This window comes from Fundulus heteroclitus, chromosome 5 (genome assembly GCF_011125445.2).
Source record: "Fundulus heteroclitus isolate FHET01 chromosome 5, MU-UCD_Fhet_4.1, whole genome shotgun sequence".
Lineage (NCBI taxonomy): Eukaryota > Metazoa > Chordata > Actinopteri > Cyprinodontiformes > Fundulidae > Fundulus > Fundulus heteroclitus.
In genome coordinates, this window is record NC_046365.1 from 32,601,105 (window position 1) to 32,620,966 (window position 19,862).

Genomic DNA, 19,862 nt, shown 5'->3' on the forward strand with positions numbered 1-19,862 from the left:
CGTGCTAAGGACGAGTAAAAAATAATAAAAAACACAAAAAAAGGATAAAATAAATAAAAACAAACAAAAAAAAGTCTGGATGCAGAAGAGTCAGTGTAATGGGGGAAAGGCAGAGGTTTTTCAGGGTCAAGCCTAGCCCCAGGGTGAGACGTTCGATTTCATGCTGAAAAACGTAGGGGCCCATCCAGAAGCATGACATGCATAAATGATTTGAAATGATTTGATTAAACATGCAGATTTCTCACATAGGGATTATTATTATTACTATTATTTTATTTTATTGCAGTACTGCTACTAAATAATAAAAATAAAATTAAGAGAAAAAAGAAAAGCGATAAAAACAAGGAAACGGAAACGAAACTAAAAAGGCGTTGCACCGGGGAAGCGTTTACGTGGGGACCGATTAGGCACTTCCGTTGTGGATAAAATTGGTCTAAACTGCTAATAGCGACGTATAACTTTCAAAAATGGGTAAGCGTCCAAGTGTCTGCGAGACACAGAGTTGTATCCTTGCGGGACTGAAGCGTAAAACCGCGTGTGGACGAAGCATCGGGGGGTCGTAACCAGCGCACGCTCTCCACCTTTTAAACTAAGCGGGAACTTAACGCGTTGAAAACATCTTTCGGCGTTGACGTTTAAAAATTATGAAAAACTATTTAAGATGGTGAAAAAGCAGGCCTGCACGTGTTTGTCTGTCTGAATGTCATTGTTTGTATGTAACTGTACGTATGTATGTATCTATGTAACTAAACGTTCGTCTGTGTGAATTAATTCGGGGTAAAAGTAATGTTCATGGTTTCAGAATGTTCATTTGTTTTGGGAGAACTGCAGCTCCGTAATTCAAATGACATTTTAAGCATGGACTATGTTAACAATAGAGGTACAGTAAAAGAGAGATTTAAATAACAAAGTTTGTTTTTTAACATTAAATATCAGGACCAAATTAAATTGATACACGGAGAGATTAACATGGCTTGAACGGAAATATTTCAGCTTTGTTAGAAATTGGAAATAAGCTTTACATAAGCTTGTTAAGTTTACTGTTTTACAAATTTAGGATGAGATCCTATTACTTGTTTTTTAGCCCTAAAGTAATTTAAAATTACTGAGATCTCATTGCTTATAATAATAATGATTCATCACAAACCAGTCCAGTTGAAAGAAGTTTAGATATACAAGATTTTTGATTTAAATAGATGAGGGAAAACTGTGCTTTGAACAAACCTGTATGGAACTAAATATGAATCGCTTTTCTAAGGGTTTTCTATTCATTTATTTTATTTATTTTTTACTTGGAATTTGAATGCAACTAATGAGAAATTTTGAAAAGCGTCAAAATATTAGAAGGCCACGTTACACGCGTCATCAGTAAAAAAAATCATCTGATTTTATTAGTTATGCTGCGCTGAGGCGAACCTCAGAGGGACAGTATAACCTGAGAAGGACAATAGATATGATAAACAAATCTGACCATGATGTAAACATCTGAATGTTTATGGCGAGGCTGGGTCTGTGTGTTGTGGCCTGGGGCACGAAAACTATGTCAGAGGGGGAAAAATAAAATAAAGCCAGCTTCTGAAGGGTTAAATTTTAATTCTAATCTTGGTTTGTTTTGGGTAGCCTTCTCAATGTGCTGAATTATGGGGAAAACTCTTATCATTTATAGAGAAACACTAGAAGCTCAAAAACTAAAAGGGAACAGTCATTGCTTTAAAGTTTCACCCTTGACCAATTAAGATTGAAAAGGTATATATGAATAAAAGTATCACTAACAGCAAATACACGTGGTCAAAGGACCAGAAGGATATCAAAAAGGTTTGTAATAAGTCAAAAACCTATGTCATATTGGAAAAGACATAATTGTGCTCCTTGGGAAAACAATTTTGTTTTAGTTTTGTTTGGTTAATTTCTTTCGGGTTTTTTTCCTTCCTTTTGGAGGTGTTTTGAACAAAGTTTCAAAGGAAAGGGGAAGAATAGAAACCTTCCCAGGATCAGAGAAAAAAGGGGGGAAAAAACATCACGTTAAAGGGACACTAAGGGGACCAGGGTTTTAACTGCATGCTATTAACACTCTTGTTTTTCTCTGAGTTATTGCTTTCAGATTAAAGGAGTTATACTCAGATTTGGACACTAAATTATACTTAGTTTTAACCAAGTTATGCCAGATCTTCCAGCAGGAAAGGTGGTGTCTTAAAGATGTTTGTTGCTTTCTGCTATTAACAGCTCTATCTTTCTGCTTCTTTTCTTTGCAAAGAAACCTGGTCAATATGATGGGATTGTGCTAACATAGAGATTTAGTCTCATTTTAGACATTCTCAGATGCGAGAGAATGCAGAAACAGTGCCGCAGTGCCATGGGGGCTGATCCTTGGGACAAGGACTAAAGGTGATGTCATTGACTTCAGCCTGATCCAGTTTTGAGTTTTATTTTGTCAGAGACAAAGTTTGATTTATTTTTTATCCTTTTGTTTCTTTTATGTTTGTCATGTTAGAGGGAACACTGTAGTTAAAATGTTTGTGACTGTTTTGCTGTAATTTCTTTTCAACCTATGGAGCGTTTTCTTTGGCAAAAAATGCTGGCAGAATTCATTCTGTTTGCAGGCGTGAGGACTGGAGGACGGACTGTTGATGAGAAGGAGAATGTTGGGCTGCTGAATTTAGACATTGGACTGGAAAAGGCCATTGAAGGACTATGACTGAGGCATCGGACAACCTTCGACAAAAACACAGATGAGTTCTGCAGACACGACTTCATGCATTTCACTTCAGATTTTGTTGTACACAATTAAAACAAACCACACATTACGAAACACATTAAGATTATGTAAAGGTGAACATTTTTAAAGAAGCACCTTGATGGAATCATACAGCAACTTAATAAATTAAGTGGGTATTATATCAACAGTTAAATAAATAAATGAATTAATTAGTTTTCACTATATAAGTAGAGTAATCTGAACTTTTAAATAGCATTTCATTTAATGATCATCTTAGAGTAAGCTGATTTCTGCTACTCTGAGGCTTCACTAAAACGCAAAGAAAAGGTTACTGGCTAAAATGGGTAATGTTGCAATAGAATTAAATAATGACACATCCTACTAACTAACATGGGTAAATTTAGGATTAAAGCATCAGTGTACAATGGTTACAATATTTATGGAGATTTAATATCTTTCAACTAGAACACAAATAACTCAAAAGTCTTTTTAACCAGTTAACCCGTTAACCTGAGGGCTTTTAGATCAGGATAATTTAATGGTTATCGTCCTACATACAGAAAATAAGTAAGATTAATTTAATTAGATTAGATTATGGGGACATTTTGGATCTGGTCAGGATGGTTGGGGGCTGTGATGATAAAAGGGTAACAGCTTGAAGGTGATATCAATGAATGAAGGTTTTCTCTGAGGAACATTAAAGCAGCAAAGACACCCCACATTGGAACTCCTGTTTTGAACGGGATATAAGGTGAGATCCTTACAATGAGAGACGTTCCACACAGGGGGGTGTGGAGACCCCTGGGGCATGGCACCCAGGACGAGCTGCTGTGGACTTGACACAGCTGGTGGAACCAGAGGGACGACAAGGTGGTCCCACATGTCATCTGACACCTTACACTGACTGTAAAGGGTTCTGGGTTTTCAGGGTTGCTGAAAACAGAAAGCTTCAGAGAACCTTAACCCTTCCTGACCAGGCACTCAGAATACATAGATCATAGATCAGATTGCAGAGGCCTAGACAAATAGGAACGCAGAGACGCGTTCATCCAAGAACTTCTTAATAAAAGTCCTTAATCCTCAGTTTTAAGAAAATAAATAATCACATGTATGGTTTACTTTATTGTAGGATTAATTTGGGAACTAATTCTGATTTGCTTAAGTAGCTTTAGTTGTTCTACAATGTTAGAGCGTTTTCAAAAGCTCCTGTTCTCTCTCATTGCTTTGTTTGTAGAACCATGGCGTCCTTGAACAGTAACAGCATGGTGTAAATATTTTGTCTTTTCGGTGCAGAACAGCACCTCGCTTTCTTTAAAAAAAAAAAAAAAAAAGAGAGAGAAAGAGGGAAAAGGCTTTCACATGGAAAGGCTTTTTTTCTCAGTTGGGTTTTCAAAATAAATGGGAAATGTCATGAAACGAATATGTTGATGAAATTATGTTGCAGAGAACTTCAACTGTCAGACAACAACAGTTAAGACACACATTAAAAGCATTCTGTTAAGAATTATTATGAATTTACTGCATATACATTTGAACTTAAAGATTACTATTTTAATTAATAATTAAATTGCAGAATTCTGAGAGCTAAATAATTGTGCACAGAAATATCTTGAATGTGAAAGTGCTTGGAGGATGTTTTAATAAATGACACATGAAAGGGGTTTTGATAAGAACACTAATTACACCTTGTTTCTGTTCTCTAGTGGGAACAAGGACTCGTGTCTGCAGACCATCTTCACAAAGTGTTTTATTAGAGAGAAATGCAAAATAAAATGCTCAGTGCCCATCCAGAACTGAACACTTATTACCATCCAGCTCAATCGTCCAGCCTGCGAGGAGGAACCAAGAAGAGGACTGGGGATGAAGAAGCCACAGAACTCTGATTCCTTATTCTTCAACGGGAGGAGTTGCCTGAAGAGACCCTAAGCGCGATTAGATTATTTTCTGCCTTGTGCCTGAATGGCCTGAAGGCTTCCTTAACTTTGCGTTCTTGACGTTTAGAACTCTTCTCATATTGTGTTGCTGTTTGTTTAACTGCTCTGTTCCACTGACTCACATGTTTGATTTTTTTTGTGTTATGAGATCTACACTTTAATGTTACATCATGTTGATCAATATGGTTTTATGGGGTAAAAAATGGAAACTGTTTGCTTCAGACACACAAGGATCTATGGTTTATGCACCTTTTGATTTGATATAGGAAGAACCAGGATCGGATTGGCTCTAAAGATCCTTTAATATTAGCTGGTAATGATAACACATAGATTCAATACAGGGTTTTCAGGCTCAGATTGGCCGAGAGCAGATCTCCCTGGGAGGGGGGCTTGCCAGTTTTTACTGCCCCCTAGGGGTAGCTTTTTCTGGCGTTTCCCCTGCCCGCACTGAACCTCTCCTGCCTTTGCTCCTGGTGTTGTAAGTTTGGAGTGCTGGATTATTGTCCATCGTAGGGGTGAGTGGAGAAAGGAGTAGGAGGGTATTCAGGGTGGGTCAGAGTAGACGGATTCGACCTTGGTTACTGAACAGGGTTTAGCTTACCATAGTCTAATGTAATTTTAAAATAATGTGCGCATAGGTACCTAAAACAGGCCTTACCTAATTAGATGAATCCTAAATTGTAGACAAAAGCTAAACCTTTGATCTTGTGTGTTAAAGCTCTATGAAGCATTCATGTTGATCTGTATTAAAAGTTCCAGCACTACCCGGTTCCAACACGGGAACCCTTTGGGTCCCACTTTACGAGTTTACAGAAATGGTTCCTCTGTGCTTTGTTCACATTTTCAAGTGATGGGTCATCTTGTTTTGACTTGATGCTGACGACGCCATCATCAAAAAAAAAAAAAAAAAAAAAAGAGAGGAATGTTATAAGAATTATTATTCTGAAGTCACTATGGCCTCACACCACTCGGACAGAGGAGGCCTGGAGACCTGATGTCTGTGTATAAGATCCACTGTTTTCTGAGTGCAAGGCCAAATGCTGCAGCTGCTGAGGGATACTGATTGTTTACGATAGACTGTCTTTGTTTTGTCTCATGGGAAGGCCACGGTGTAGTATTAGGGGAAGCCCGAAAAGCGACACAGACAGAGACAGGGCAGACAGAGACTGCAGCGGAACCGTGGGGTGCGATTACTTTCCAACTATGTGAATCGCTGCTCTGTTTCTCAATAAAGTGCTGGAACGTCATACCACCGTCTCGTCATTTAGTAAAGATGGGAACTCAGTCACTATTGTTTAATATTCCACCCAAAACTCCCACAACACCCGGCCAGAATCTGGTTTGAATCTTTGGATGTAGTCAAAAATAAGGGTCTTGGTAAGAAAGCCTTCCAACCTCAAAATCCTGGAGCTCATCCCCAAAAGTACAACAAAATACCAGTGGAGACATACAAAAAGCTGATAGCAATATATGGTGAATAGCTGGCACTTGTACAGCGCTTTATCAGCGCTTTGCCAGTAACAATGCTTCAATTGATTACTAAAAACCGTATGAATAATTTTCAATATGCCATTTAAATGATATGAAAATAAAATGAAAATAAAAATGGTTTAATTATATATTTTCACTCATTTCTCATTGTTTAATTATATGTTGTGAGATGCCTTTCTCATTTCCTGCCTGAAACTTCTGGGTTGAATAAAAGTGCTTTTAAATCTGCATCCGCCCGGGGATGTGAATAATTTGGGGCTTCATTATGCTTTGCTGGAAAGAAAACAAGACTGTACACACCTCTGTTTGTGACTAAAAATATGGCATATTCTTCCATGGCCTCAAGGGTGTGTAACCCCATCTCATAGCACAACTCCTCTATCACCTCCAGGGCAACCTGAAAAACACAACAGAGCCAACGCAGATGCATCAGCCAATCACAGCCTCCGCACACAAATGCATCCCACTGACCGTCCCGTCAACTGCTGAACCACTTACAGTGCAAGTTTTGATTTTCACGTGCCGTTCGATGCCTCCAGGGAAGAGAAACAGCTGACGTTTCGAGCTTCGTCCAGCCTGCAGAAACCCAGCCAAACATTCACACGTCATAATTGGTAAATAGCTGGTGAAGATTCTCAGTCATCCAGGTCATGGTCATTCCATTCCATACCCCCCCCCCACCCCCACCCAAGTGCATTTCAAGAAAGATCTGGTCCACCAGCATAACTGGCTGATGCAGAAGGAAGGTTTTAGTTATTAATTAGGGCAAAATTATTACAGAAAAGTTAATATCCTACAACTGAAAATGTTAAGTACAACACAAATAACTAATCTATTTAACAAACACACTTTTGACATTCTCTTTAATTTCATAGTAACATCTATCCAATGACATTTAATTACTCAAATTTTGGTGCATTAAAATCTGCTTTGTATCCAGTTATTAAAACTGGCTAATTAAAGCAAGTGTTTTCAAAGAACAACTGACCCAAATACTGTTCTTATATTGCTTGACTAAAAAGAGTTCAGATTATTATAGTTAAAGATTCTAATTAAATTATTCAAAATAATTTGCACACTGGATGACCTTCTTTTAATACGAGAAATTAGCAAAACCATTTTATTTTTATTTTGGATCTACAATGATTTACACATTCATTTCCTACAAAACATCTGACTAATTGATTTATTTAAAAATTTCATATTTGGTACAGCAGGTAAAAAATGTGCAACATTTTTTTGGTTTAAAAAAATTGAGTTTATTTTTTGGCCCTCAAATTCCTTTAACATGACAATTTTGGCCCATGTACTGAAAAGTTTGGACACGCCTGGGCTATTACTCGCTCTCTTTGAGCAAATAACAAAAGACGATATACAGTAACTTGGCCTCCCTATTTAGTTTTCAAAGTTATTGTTAGAGTTTGGAATTCAAGACAAAAAAAGCCATTTATGTCCTACCTTTACACTTAGAACTATGAAGAGTTTGCTAAACACGACTGGGTCTTAAATGGAACCATGCACTTTGGTCGGATGGGAGTGAAAATGTAACCTGACTCAAGCCAGACGCATGTCGCTCCGCCTAGCTCCACTCACATCCATCTGGGACACCGCCATAGGAATTGCCTTTACTGAAGGCTGGGCCTTATCAAAAATCCTTGCATATGATTGGATAAGCTATTTCAACCACTCACACCGAAGCTAACCAGTGACGCTGATGAGAGCGACTCAGGAAAAAAAAAACGTTTTTTTTTTTTTATGTGTTTGCGGCTCTATTGGCACGTGTTTTATTGACAGTGAGCTGACAGGAAGAGGGAGGAAGACAGGCGGCAATGCGCCGCGGGTCGGAGTCGTTCCCGGGCCGACCGCGTTGAGGACTAAAGGCCTCTTAACATGGTTTGCGCTAACCGCTAACCGCTCCGGGGCGCGTCCGCTGCAGACACGGACGCGCCCCGGAAAAACAAAACTTGCCAAATCCGGTCGGGAGAAGGGCGAAAACATGGTTCCCTCCAACGAAAGCCTTCAGAGCCGTTCTCTGATGTTCTTTTAATGAAACAATATTAGGTAGATTGGACAACATGGAAGAAATAGCAGCATCAATGTTAACGCTTGCTTCCTCGACGAGCCGCCATTGCTATCAAAACAGTCTCACGTCACGGTCGCTTCTCCACTACGTCACATCTATGAAACTCCAGCCCTGCGTCCTGATTGGCCAGACCATAAAATTGGTTGGAGAAATCACTTTCTATGGGCGATGTCCCAGATGTATGTGAGTGGAGCTAGGCAGAGCAACATACGTCTGGCATGAGTCAGGTTAGTGAAAATGGGCGTTCTGCAACAAACTCTCAAGGAAGGTCTCGTGTAAATCAAAGGAAGAAAAAGTGGAAAAAGCACGTTTTGCCCACGTTAGGTATGGTGGGTAATCTTTAGTACTGTGGGCTGTTTTTTTTCCAACAAGCAAACCCGGTGAGAGTGCATTGTACCATCTTGTTAAAATAACTAAAACATTTTGATTAAAAATCTGATGTCAAAGATGTGACATAACTAGCTCATTTAGAGGATAAATGATCCAAATGCTCAAGAAAGTTATTTATTACAAGTAAGTAGTGTGATTAAGGTACACTTTTAGAAACTTTGCTGTGTTTGGCTTTTTATTTCTTAATTTCACAACACATAACTAGGGTTAATTAAAGAAAAAAACTACACAAAAGAAAAGTGTTATTCCATTGGACACATACTGAAAATTCCACAAAGGATTTTACTCTGTGTTCGTCTCATTTCTAAAGAGGATTTCACCAACCATCATAGCTTTCAGCTCCATGCCGTTGGGTGGAACAATCCGACCGCCGTACAGAAACGTCTTCTTCAGATTCTGCTCACATGCTTTAGCTATGCCTAAAAAAGGACATACTTCACAGTGATTGCAACATTTACAGCATATTCCCACTTGGTCTTAGTGCGCACGCGTTTTACCTTGATACTGTGCTCCTGCGCTGCGAGAAGCCTGCTGCAGGTGTTTTAGCAGGAAAGGCTTGAGGACTTCAGAGCAGCGATGGAAAGCGGTCAGGATGTACAGCAGCCTCCAGCCTCGTTGGCAACTATCACTGCAGAGAAAACGAGGGATCACAGAGGTAAAGACCAAAGAGCCGCGCACTGAGGCTTTGTGTGCGGCCAGCCGACTTACGGTTTGGAGCTGGTGTTGGCGGTAAGCTGTTTGAGGAGCTGGCAGTAAGCTTCATCCCTCATCAAGGTGAATTCTCCAATGAGCTGAAGGGAGTACATGATATCACAGAAGACCACAAGACTTTAGCTGGAGCTCTGGAGTTTACTCCTGTTAAATAATAACATCAACACTGGCTGTCTAATACAACATAAATGTATATACTGTAGCTTACACATATTTAAGGTTGTTGAAAGTGTTGAAACCGTATTCTGTGAAGTTGACTGGCTTTAACTACTCGTGACAGTTTTCTCCAAACAATGGGCAGCTATTTCAAGTCATTAATTTGTTAAATGGTGACATATAAAAAATCATTGATGCAGAAATTGCTTGTTGAGTAAAGAAAAACAGTTTTAGTTGATAAATATGCTCAACTCTGTTGCTGAACTTTTGCATAATGTGAATCAATTAGTTTGTGGACTTATATATATTTATTATATATTGTATATAGCTTCTGTATATATATAATTTTTACTTTTTATTTACTGTATTCTTATTTTTTTGTCTGCACCATCAACATCAAGTCAAATTCCTTGTAAGTGCAAACCTACTTGGCGATTAAACTTGATTCTGATTCTGATTCTGATTAAATACTGTGGAGCATAAGTGGAACTACCAAAATGAGTGGAACAATCCTTTTAATGAAAGCTCACTTGGTTACGTACAGCCTGTCTTGACGCTATAGATATAACAGAGCACGAGAAAGCAAATCAAAAGCAGAACGCAAAACAAATTTAAGTTTATTAATTGATTCTTTTTGAGTTATCAGTTTAGCAAGAGCCACACAAAAATCTCACGCATTTTTTTTATTTTTAGTAACAAAAATAGATGAAGAGTTTAATGGGTTTTTTAACTTACAGAAGGAAAGAAAACATAAAATAATGCCAAGGGAAGTGATTACCTTTTTTTTTTTTTTTTTTTTATCTTAACACTCCTGTCTCTTTCACATTAAGGACCGCCCCAGAATAGTAAAAACCAGCCAGGATTGTGGTGGTCTGTGCAGGGATCTTTTTAAGTTCGGGTATGTCATATGTATTGTTTTCAATAATACCAGAGTTCTTATTTTACTGATGGAACAACGGTGTTATTTAATATTCAGTTCACTTTGCAAAAATCTAAACAGAAACAAAAAGGCAGGAAACACACCAGTAAAATACAAACTAGATTGATCAAACTGTTGCGGAGATCTGTCTGAAGGAACATAACCGCTTTGAAGTCGTCGTCCCCGGGCCTACATCTCTGATGCGGAAATGGTGTGGATTCAAGAAGGTGGATCAACCAATCTACCAACGGTGCCAACGTATCCGGTGTGCTTTGGCCTTTAATCGGCGCCACAGGGAACCAGTTTCACCTCCTCCTAACTAACCCACGAACTAACCTACACCCACGTTACTGTTTGCATGTAGTCTACTTTTTTTAAGCAAGGCCCAAGAGAAGCGCTGACATGAAATTAGAAGTCCTGTTAGAAGACTGAAGGGTTTTAATGACCACACACAGCAGAGCTAATTTTCTCAGTGCACTCTAGATAAATAACTATGAAGCTGTAATGATCAGTGAGTCTGCAGCTGCTCTTTTTGCTCCTGTCACTTTAAAGGGTATTACGCTACTAGCTGTCCAGTCCCCATAAAAATGAAAAAGCTATTCGACGTTTAGGTTTGAATTTTCAAAAATTACAGCCGAGAATGTGCAGTAAACAAACCCAGAATTTAAAATGGTATCCTGTTTTTCATTCCTGTTAGCATTACGGCCAGGAATTATTGTTTTAAGTTTTGGTTAGACAAAACCTGTTTGACTGACCTGAAAACAAGTATAATTTGTTAAATCAAACAGTAAGCAAGCAAGTAAAACTTTATTTATATAACACCCTTCAAGATATATGATTACTAAGTGCTTCACAGAAGCCAGCAAAGCATAACAATTCATAATTTCAAATACCTATAAACTAGGAAAGCACACGAGTAAGATTAAAAAAACTCTAGAAAAATAATTTCACCTTAATTTTTGAATTTAAATTTAGTGTTAACTTTGAAAAAAAAATTATATCAGCAGAATGTTCAAGAATCAAGAAAATATTTTCATTCAGTTTTTTTAATAAAAATCTAATGTAAATAAGAATTTTTCATCAACCAAACAATCAGTGAACTGACATTTATTCTAACCACTGAAAAACTTTCAGGTCATTTACAAAACATGGCAATATATAAAAGTTTTTTAAATGTAAGATCATAGCTTCAGCTTTTTAATCAAAACGATTAATAAAAAAAATAAATGCATCCACACAACGTCTAGATTGGTGCAGTAAAAAAGTATACATTTTATTTAAAAATAAATATTTAGACTATAAATAATTGTTTTAAACATTTAAATGGATCCAAAATACATAAGTATTTACTTCTATTTATGAGACCAAGGTCAACATGAAAGGATTCTGCACCAATAGGAACAGTAGGTTGAAGTCACATGAGACGGAGCTCAGGCGTTGCCAGATCGTAGCAGCTCTGTGTTAGCGCTGAGAAACGGCTTCTTCTCGGCGTTACGCTTCTCAGATTCAAGCGGACCAAAAAAGAAGCTACAGTAAACAAGGGTGAACATCGGTCAAGCTTTTGAGCTTTGGTGTCGACTTAGGGGCTCAGAAGCCAAGTGGAGGATGCCGCCTTTCTTCTGGACAGGTAAGTTAATATAAGACACTAATATAAGATTTTGCATCCATGATTTTCTGTGACTGCAGCTTTTGATTTGTTTTAACAGACACTAAAATCTAAGCAGTAATCAGTGCTGCAAACTACGCTCAGGTGTTCGTACTTTATGTGATATCAGCTTAAATAAAGATATATATACTCAGAACCTTAATAAACTGACAGGTGGTTTCTTTCACCTTGTAACGTCAGATGGATCAGGATATCGATAAGGAATGAATTTACCTTGAGGAATGTGCTGACTACTTCTTGTTCTGTTGACCCTCTCGATGGAGAATCACCCATGAAGCGCATGATGCCTGCAGATATTACAGCAGGACACACACACACGAGCAAAAATAGGAAACAGGAATAAACAATAGCTCACCGGTGATGAAAGAAGGAATGAAATTATGAAATAATTAAAGGATGGACGGTCAAATAGATAGAAAACTATGACATATCAAACATTCAAGAAGCTTTCAAAGGCGAGACCCTCTTATTTTGACTCTACTGAACCTAAATCGTGTAACGGGTCGATGTATTTAGACAAGAGAGAAGTCGACAACTTACACAGGAAGAGATCAGCTGCTACTCGGTTCATAGCTACATCTGTGAACTCTATCAGAGACTCAGTCAGAGGGGTCTGCAATGAAAAGTCATTTAAAAAAAGGTTGCTTGTACAGCCCACCATGGGTGTTATCAGTAAATTACGGCAATGAGAAGGTACCTTGGAGAATTTTATCATTTCACTGGGCTCCCTGGAATCTCTCGTCTTGCTTTTACTCTTCAGGGAATCTCTGAAGACAGATTTAGACACATGGGGATTCATTCCTTTAGATTTTAAAAATGGAATTATTGGAATTATGAATTAACTGTTTGAAGTCAATTTAAAACAAACTTGCAGTGGCACACAGAGTATTGAGCAAATATATCTGCACTCACACTGAAAAGTCTGCATCTTTGGTTCTAGCATTTCTACAGAAACGGCAGCCGTTACAGAAAACTTTTCACACTTGATCTTCTCAGTCTTGACTGACATCTGTTATTCCTCTTTAATACATTTTGCTCTCAAAGAGCCAAACTGTCTTGTAATATTTTGAAGTGGTCTTAATCATAAGTTGTCCAAGCTTTCTGAAGATCTAAAGTTTTTTTTTTTTACTTATTTTTTACTTAATTTCTGACCTTGGGCAGAAAATGCTCATAAAACTGGACCGCTTTTGTGTGTACACGTAACAGAAAAGTGACCACAGCTCTAATTTGAAACAAAAAACAAAACAAGAAATGCACAAAGAAAGACATTGATACACAAACAAAGCCATGAAAATGACTGATCAAAGAACCTTCAAAAGATTACAAGACACGAGTGTGGCTGAATAGCTCTGAAAAGGGGCCCAGCCAATAAAAAGAATTACCACACTGAGTTAATGCTATCTAAAAATTGTGCAGATCTTCTATGTTTGTGATAAATGAATCCCTGTTGCAGGATGTTAACTTGAGAGGACCCGAGCATCTGGCTTCCTGGGTGTTTGTGTCTCAGTCTCACCGCTCTCTGCTCGTTGCCTGTCTGAAGAACTTCTTGGCAAACTCCAGCATGTCGTATTTACTGTCCTGCAGTAACCTCTCATCGGGCTCTCCATCAGAGAAGCCGTCAAGCGAAACCCTCTAAGAGACAGCGATTAACAGTGAGTTTGGCAAACATAGCAATAAACAGTAGCCAAGGTTGTGTTTTGAGCCTGGGAACCTCGATCGTTTGATCTATCTCGTGCGCGGCCATGGTGGACGCCACAGCAACAGCAACGGCCGACGACACCGCAAACTGGTCCGCTCCACCTCGAGGCTCGGCCTTCCGATCCAGTGGCAGCGAGAGGAAATCAGGAGGAGCAACGGGGTGGACACACTCTGTCGGGAATGCCCCGGAGCGGCCAAACACTGCACCAAACTTCCAACCTGATGCACAAATACAGCCGGATATACAGAGTGCCAAAAAGAAGAAAATCGTCTGTCCCACTGCTATCTGCTAACAGCATGTCAGATCATTGTCTGCTAATTGTCTTCCCTCTGGGGCTGTGCTGATAACCCGGCACAGGATTATGTAGATACTGCTGTCATGATGGAGAACACTGTCCTCAGCTGTGCTTGACACCTCATTTTCTTGATATAAAATAAATGAGTGTTTCAAATAGTTCACTAGATTCCTTGATCAAAAACCGCACTAAAAAATAAACTTTTCAGTCCTGATTTAAATGAAAGCAACAGTTTGTGCACATGTCGAGATTTCAGGGAGTTTGCTCCAGGGCTGAGGAGCGACTAAATCCTGCCTCACCTTGTTTAGTTTAGTTCTAAAAAAAAAAAAAGAAGGAGAAGAAATGTCTTAGAGCAAATGTGTACCATTTTCAGATTTTTACCAAACCAGATTTCTTTTTCCTTACACTTCACAATTATAAACAGCTTTCTGTCACTCTATCACATAAAATCTAATAAAACATATTAATGTCTGGGATTGTAACATTTAAAAATGTAGAAAGGTTTCGAGGATAATAAACAATCCTAGTAGGGATGTATTTTATTTAATTTAATTTATACATCAATCCACATCCATACATAAATTAAATGATTAACGATCCAAATACATCTATGCAAAATGAAAATATTGATTTATATTGTACATTTTAAGATGCACCTTTATTTTGAAATTCACAAGGCATGAGACTAAAGTAAACAGGTGATCAATAATAATAATAATAATAATAATAATAATAATAATAATAATAATGTTTTTATATAAGATATGATATTTGCCAATATAACAAAGCCTGTTATAATTTCCGATTGATGCGATCAATATGATGCAAAATCAACCGCCCATCAAACACTACTATTTAGATTGATATTAACTCACAAAAAACAAATATGATATAATAATAATAATAATAATAATAATAATAATAATAATAATAATAAGTCTTAGTTACGTTTTTATCCTTTCAAACCTAGAGGTATGGTCCGGAACTACTTCGGTTCAGTGTTTAGCCCGTGTTTACTTCCTGGTTCCTCAGCCAATCGCAGAGAAGGGGGTCTCTACAGTATCTAAGTGGGATTTTCTTGTGTGCCGGAGGAGTTTGCTTAAGACATGATTGGCACTTTTTCTCTGCTATCTGCCTGACACGGCACCAGTTTAGGGTGACATTGCTGGTCCAAAATAATCTGTTATGTTCTCAAGAAAGGACTCCATATGAATCAATATGTTTCCAATTGCTCTGCCATCCTCCATTTAACAATGACCTTCAGCTTAAATATTGTATTTGAAAAGTGCTGCAGGTGTTGTGTAATTGCAGTTTTTCCCATACCAAAGTCTTCGGTGTCCCGTTTGAGCTCTTCCAAAAACACAACCTTCTTCCTCACCACGCAGCCGTAGCTGTAACCTGCGAGAGACTGTGTCTGTAAAGGTTCTCACGTCCCACATTTCAGCCAAGTCACTCTCATAAAGTCTCACCTCTCTCCAGCCCATCCATGACCTGCAACCTGATGATGTCACCTTTATGGAAACTGAGCATCGAGCGGTCGTCTGTCACAAAGTTACGCTCTGCAATGACGTAGTCTGAGTCCTAACAGAAAAAACAAAACGGGAACACAGATTATACCAGAATATCAGGTTACACTTTATTTAAAGGGGTGTACATAAGACTGACATTACACTGTCATAAACATGACATAACACCTGTTATGAGCACAAATGACTCTTTATGAATGTTTAGGACTGTTGTCATTAATTGTCATTCGTTAAATTATGACACTATTAAAGCAAAGTTGACATTGTTTAAAATGTCTTTGTTATGACAACTTGACATTAACAGAGACAGGGTTAAGTTTAGGGCTTGATTTGGGAATAGGTTAAATTAAGGGCTTGATTTGGGATTTGGTTAAGTTAAGGGCTTGACTTGGGGTTTTGTTAAATTAAGGGCTTGTCATAACAAAGTCATGTTAAACAATGTCAACTTTGCTTTAATAGTGTCATAATTTACCGAATGACAACAGTCCTAAACATTCATAATGAGTCATTTATGTTCATAACAGGTGTTATGTCATGTTTATGACAGTGTAATGTCAGTCTTGTGTACACCTCTTCAAATAAAGTGTTACCGAATATCATTTATTTGGTCGTTGATTAGCTGATTTTCATGAGCAGCTCTGATCGGTAATCGGATGGTCAGAGATTTTTTTTCCCTGTTCATAATTAGAAAAAATTAAAACTTTTTTTAACCCTTGTTTGAAATGTTTAATTTCAAACTAGATAATGTTTGACTAGCTTCTCAAGACACACAATCTCTCCAGTTGCTAGAAAAAGGTCTGTAAAGTCTAATTTTTGATCAGGCAATTAAGCACCCAAAGCAGAAGTTTAGCCGGTTTTTAGGGTTGAAAACCAAACCCAATACCCTCAGTCTAACCCATACCCAAACCCCCGTGTTTCATTCAGACATGGATTGGTCTGAATTACAGTTTATCAACATATAGGCTGCTTTTTAGCAAAGTCGTTTTTTAAGCATAGGAGTATCTGTGTATCTGCGTGCATGTATATCTGTATACTGTGACTTTTTTTTCTTTGCCTTTTTGATCTCGTTGATGAAGGTGTCGATGAGATGTTTGACTTGTAATGCCTTGGCGGAGAACAGGATCAGTTTCTCGTTGGTCAGATTGAACTCCAGCATGTTCTCAGATGGGATGGTCACGAACAGGATGTCCGCGTATCTGAGACAGAAAGCAGGACAATCAGGAGGTTGCACACATGAAATACAAAGAGCATCGTCACATAGATAACGAGCAGAGTGTACTGGCCTTTAAATCTGCACTCTTTGTAACCCTGTGCCTTGGTTTCAAGCTTTCATTAAAATAAAGATCAAAGTGTGGTGTGTGTTCCTGCTGGGCCAGTCTTGTGCTGTGTATCCTTTCTCTATAACAGCGCTGTGTTTACTGTACATCACTTCCGGTCCCTAGGAACCATCGTGTCTCGGGACCTGAAATGGTCCTCACACTTTGACACCACCCGTAAGAAGGCCCAGCAGAGACAGTACTTCCTGCAGCAACTCAAGAAGCACAGCCTCCGCCAGGAGCTGCTGATCGCCTTCTATACTGCCATCACTCAGTCTGTCTTGTGCTCGTTCATCTCTGTGGGGTTCAGGCCATCAGGACTGACCATTAATCCATGTATGACCTATACAGGTCCAGGACCAGTAAGCAGGAACAACTTACAGCCTGGTAACCAGCTAACCTGCACAGAAAAAAACCTAACAAACTAAAAGCATTTATACACATACAGATACGTATATATGGAGAAAAAACTATATTCTCCTGTAAACACTGCCCCTGATCTTAACTATTTCCCTGAGCGATATTTGTTTCTGTTACAGATTGAAGTTCTGGTTGCTATTACTTGTCTGTCTGTTTTTTTTTTACAAGATGCAAGCGCTGGAATCTGAAGTCAGATTCCTTGTTTTACCCACAAGCCTGCCAAATAAAGTTGACTCTGATTCTCATGTGTAATGACCAGACTTTCTTGTAATATTTGACCTTATACTGTCTCATGGAGCTGTAGTAAGGACTCATTTTACCACATGAAACAAACTACTCCATTAACTGCTGTCAAGAGCTTGAATTTTTAAAGCCAGCACTGAACAAGATCCAGTAATAACAAACAGAATTACTCATGTGCAATTTTTAATTATGGGGGATAATTCTGCCATAAACCGGAGCGTAAAACATTTTAAGCTTGATGGTCATGCGGGGTGCATCAAGCAATGCCTGATGGAGCACATTTTAGTATGCTAAAAGCTCTTGTCTTGAGATGATGGTGGTTCATTATTATAATAACAGCATATCTGGGTCCTGGTGGTTTTCTGCCTCTGGTTGCAAAAAATGATCTCCACAAGTACAAATAACCAACAATCCACACTCCATGCCAATGAAAAACAAAAGAGTTCATGTTCTCTGGCTGCAGAGCCCTTCAAATTCAGTATACAGGCTGGATGCAGAAAGAAGTAAGGAGAACATGAAGGGAAAAGCAAGCTGGGAGTTTTTCAGTTGATAGTTTGAACATGAAATGCATCTGATAATGCCAAATAGAGAATCCATAATTTCATATTTAAAGAGTAGGAAGAATACTGTTAGCCGTAACTTTATAATATAAAGTTACAAAGAACACATTTTCACGCTTCTGGGTGATCAGTAAAAAACACAGATTCAGGATTTTATGTACATTCCTGCTTCTGGCTGCACCTTTCGATATATGTGCACAACACACTGAGCAAGGGTAAAATTAACCTGGTGCAGCGTGAAAAGAAACCCGCTTGGCTGTACAAAGCGCTCTGCACAGACAGAATCTCATCATGTTATTAATAAGCTGAAGAAAATATTGTATTTCCTCCTCCAGAGTCAGGCTAAGACTGATGGTAATGGAGCAGAAACCTCAAACTATATTTAGGGAAAATGTTGCATACCCTTGGCAGTGGCACTGTAATAGGATAACTAAGAAAGAAACAAGGACAACATATAAGCCAAGTACTGCCCTCTCACACTTAATTTAAGCTTTCCAAAGATTATTAAGACGGTAGGGCAGTTCTACTCTGGTGTTAAGGCGGCCTTAAGGACATTCTAACAAGTAGTCTGTCACCCAGATACAGGTTTACCTATTTTTCACATGAATATATAAGATAAAAATCCCAAAGATAACAAAGTTGGGCTGAGTGAAAATTGTATTTTAGCTCTAACATAATGATCTTTAAAAAAACACTTATGATCTTAAAAGTTGGATGGCATGCTGCCTGGATTGGGTGTTGACTCAGCAACAAACTGGAGACCCATCTCACAACTATTGTTTTTGTCCAAGTAGTCTATAAGCAGCTTACCGACCGTCTGTCAACAATCTGTTCAATTAATTTCAGTCTGCTTTTAGATCAAACCGCTGCACAGACAGCTTGTTAAAGTGGTTAATTATCTGTTGGTAAATGCAGACAATGATTTGTCTGAAATGTACTCTTATAGCTGAGATCTGAAGTGATCTGTGTGGAATATCCCAGAACCTTAGTTTTAGAAATTATTTATCTGAGACCTGTGCTGTGAGGCCTGGGGTCCCTCAAGGGTCTGTGTTTGGCTCATTGCTATTTTCTCTTTATCTGCTGCCTCTTGGCCTTTTTTCACTTTCTTCTAATGTAACCTTTCATTGTTATGCTGATGACTCACAGCTTTACGTGCCTTTAATCGTTAATAACTCTGCTGACTTGTCAAAGATTTAAACCTGCTTTTCTGCAATTAGGGGCTGGTTGGCTAATAATTTCCTGCTTCTTAATGCCGATAAAACAGATTTGATGTTCACTGGACCTCAACCATTTCATTTCTTGTCCCAAAAGTTTACCTTGAGAACTGACAAATATGTCATATAATGCACGGATAAGGTAAAGAACTTCAATGTGTGTTTGGACCCGGTGCTCTCCTTTGACTCTCACGTTAAAGAGATCACAGACTGCCTTTTATCCCCTCAGGAACAGTGGCAAACACACACAGGTTTTATCTTTTGCAAATGCAGAGGTTATTATCCATGTATTTGTGTCTTTGCACATTGATTACTAGAATGCTCTCCTGTCTGTGTCATGATTTGGGGTTTTGTTATTGGTTTATTTTGTACTTCTTTCTATTTTACCGATTCTGTCTTAGGTTTAGGTTCTGTTTTAGTTTTGGTTTATGGAATAGTTTGAGTTTTGCTGTGGTTTGCTTTTGTTCTTTATTTTATATTATCAGTCAGGGTTCTGCAGGCTTTTAGTTCAGTTCTGTTCACC

At 38.4% G+C, this 19,862-nt stretch overlaps 1 protein-coding gene across 1 annotated transcript in view; it reads right to left on the reverse strand.

The window, feature by feature from the left end:
- The window catches only part of myo15ab (myosin XVAb), a 73,268-nt gene that overhangs the window by 7,589 nt on the left and 45,817 nt on the right, over positions 1-19,862 (reverse strand). Inside the window, exons 48-60 of the mRNA XM_021308562.2 lie at positions 16,641-16,782; positions 15,530-15,641; positions 15,384-15,458; positions 13,778-13,983; positions 13,580-13,698; positions 12,764-12,833; positions 12,607-12,679; positions 12,280-12,353; positions 9,323-9,405; positions 9,112-9,242; positions 8,939-9,033; positions 6,640-6,717; positions 6,442-6,538 (exon numbers count right to left, since the gene is read on the reverse strand). Of these exons, the coding sequence (XP_021164237.2) occupies positions 6,442-6,538; positions 6,640-6,717; positions 8,939-9,033; positions 9,112-9,242; positions 9,323-9,405; positions 12,280-12,353; positions 12,607-12,679; positions 12,764-12,833; positions 13,580-13,698; positions 13,778-13,983; positions 15,384-15,458; positions 15,530-15,641; positions 16,641-16,782 (1,355 nt within the window). The remainder of the gene's footprint in view (positions 1-6,441; positions 6,539-6,639; positions 6,718-8,938; positions 9,034-9,111; positions 9,243-9,322; positions 9,406-12,279; positions 12,354-12,606; positions 12,680-12,763; positions 12,834-13,579; positions 13,699-13,777; positions 13,984-15,383; positions 15,459-15,529; positions 15,642-16,640; positions 16,783-19,862) is intronic.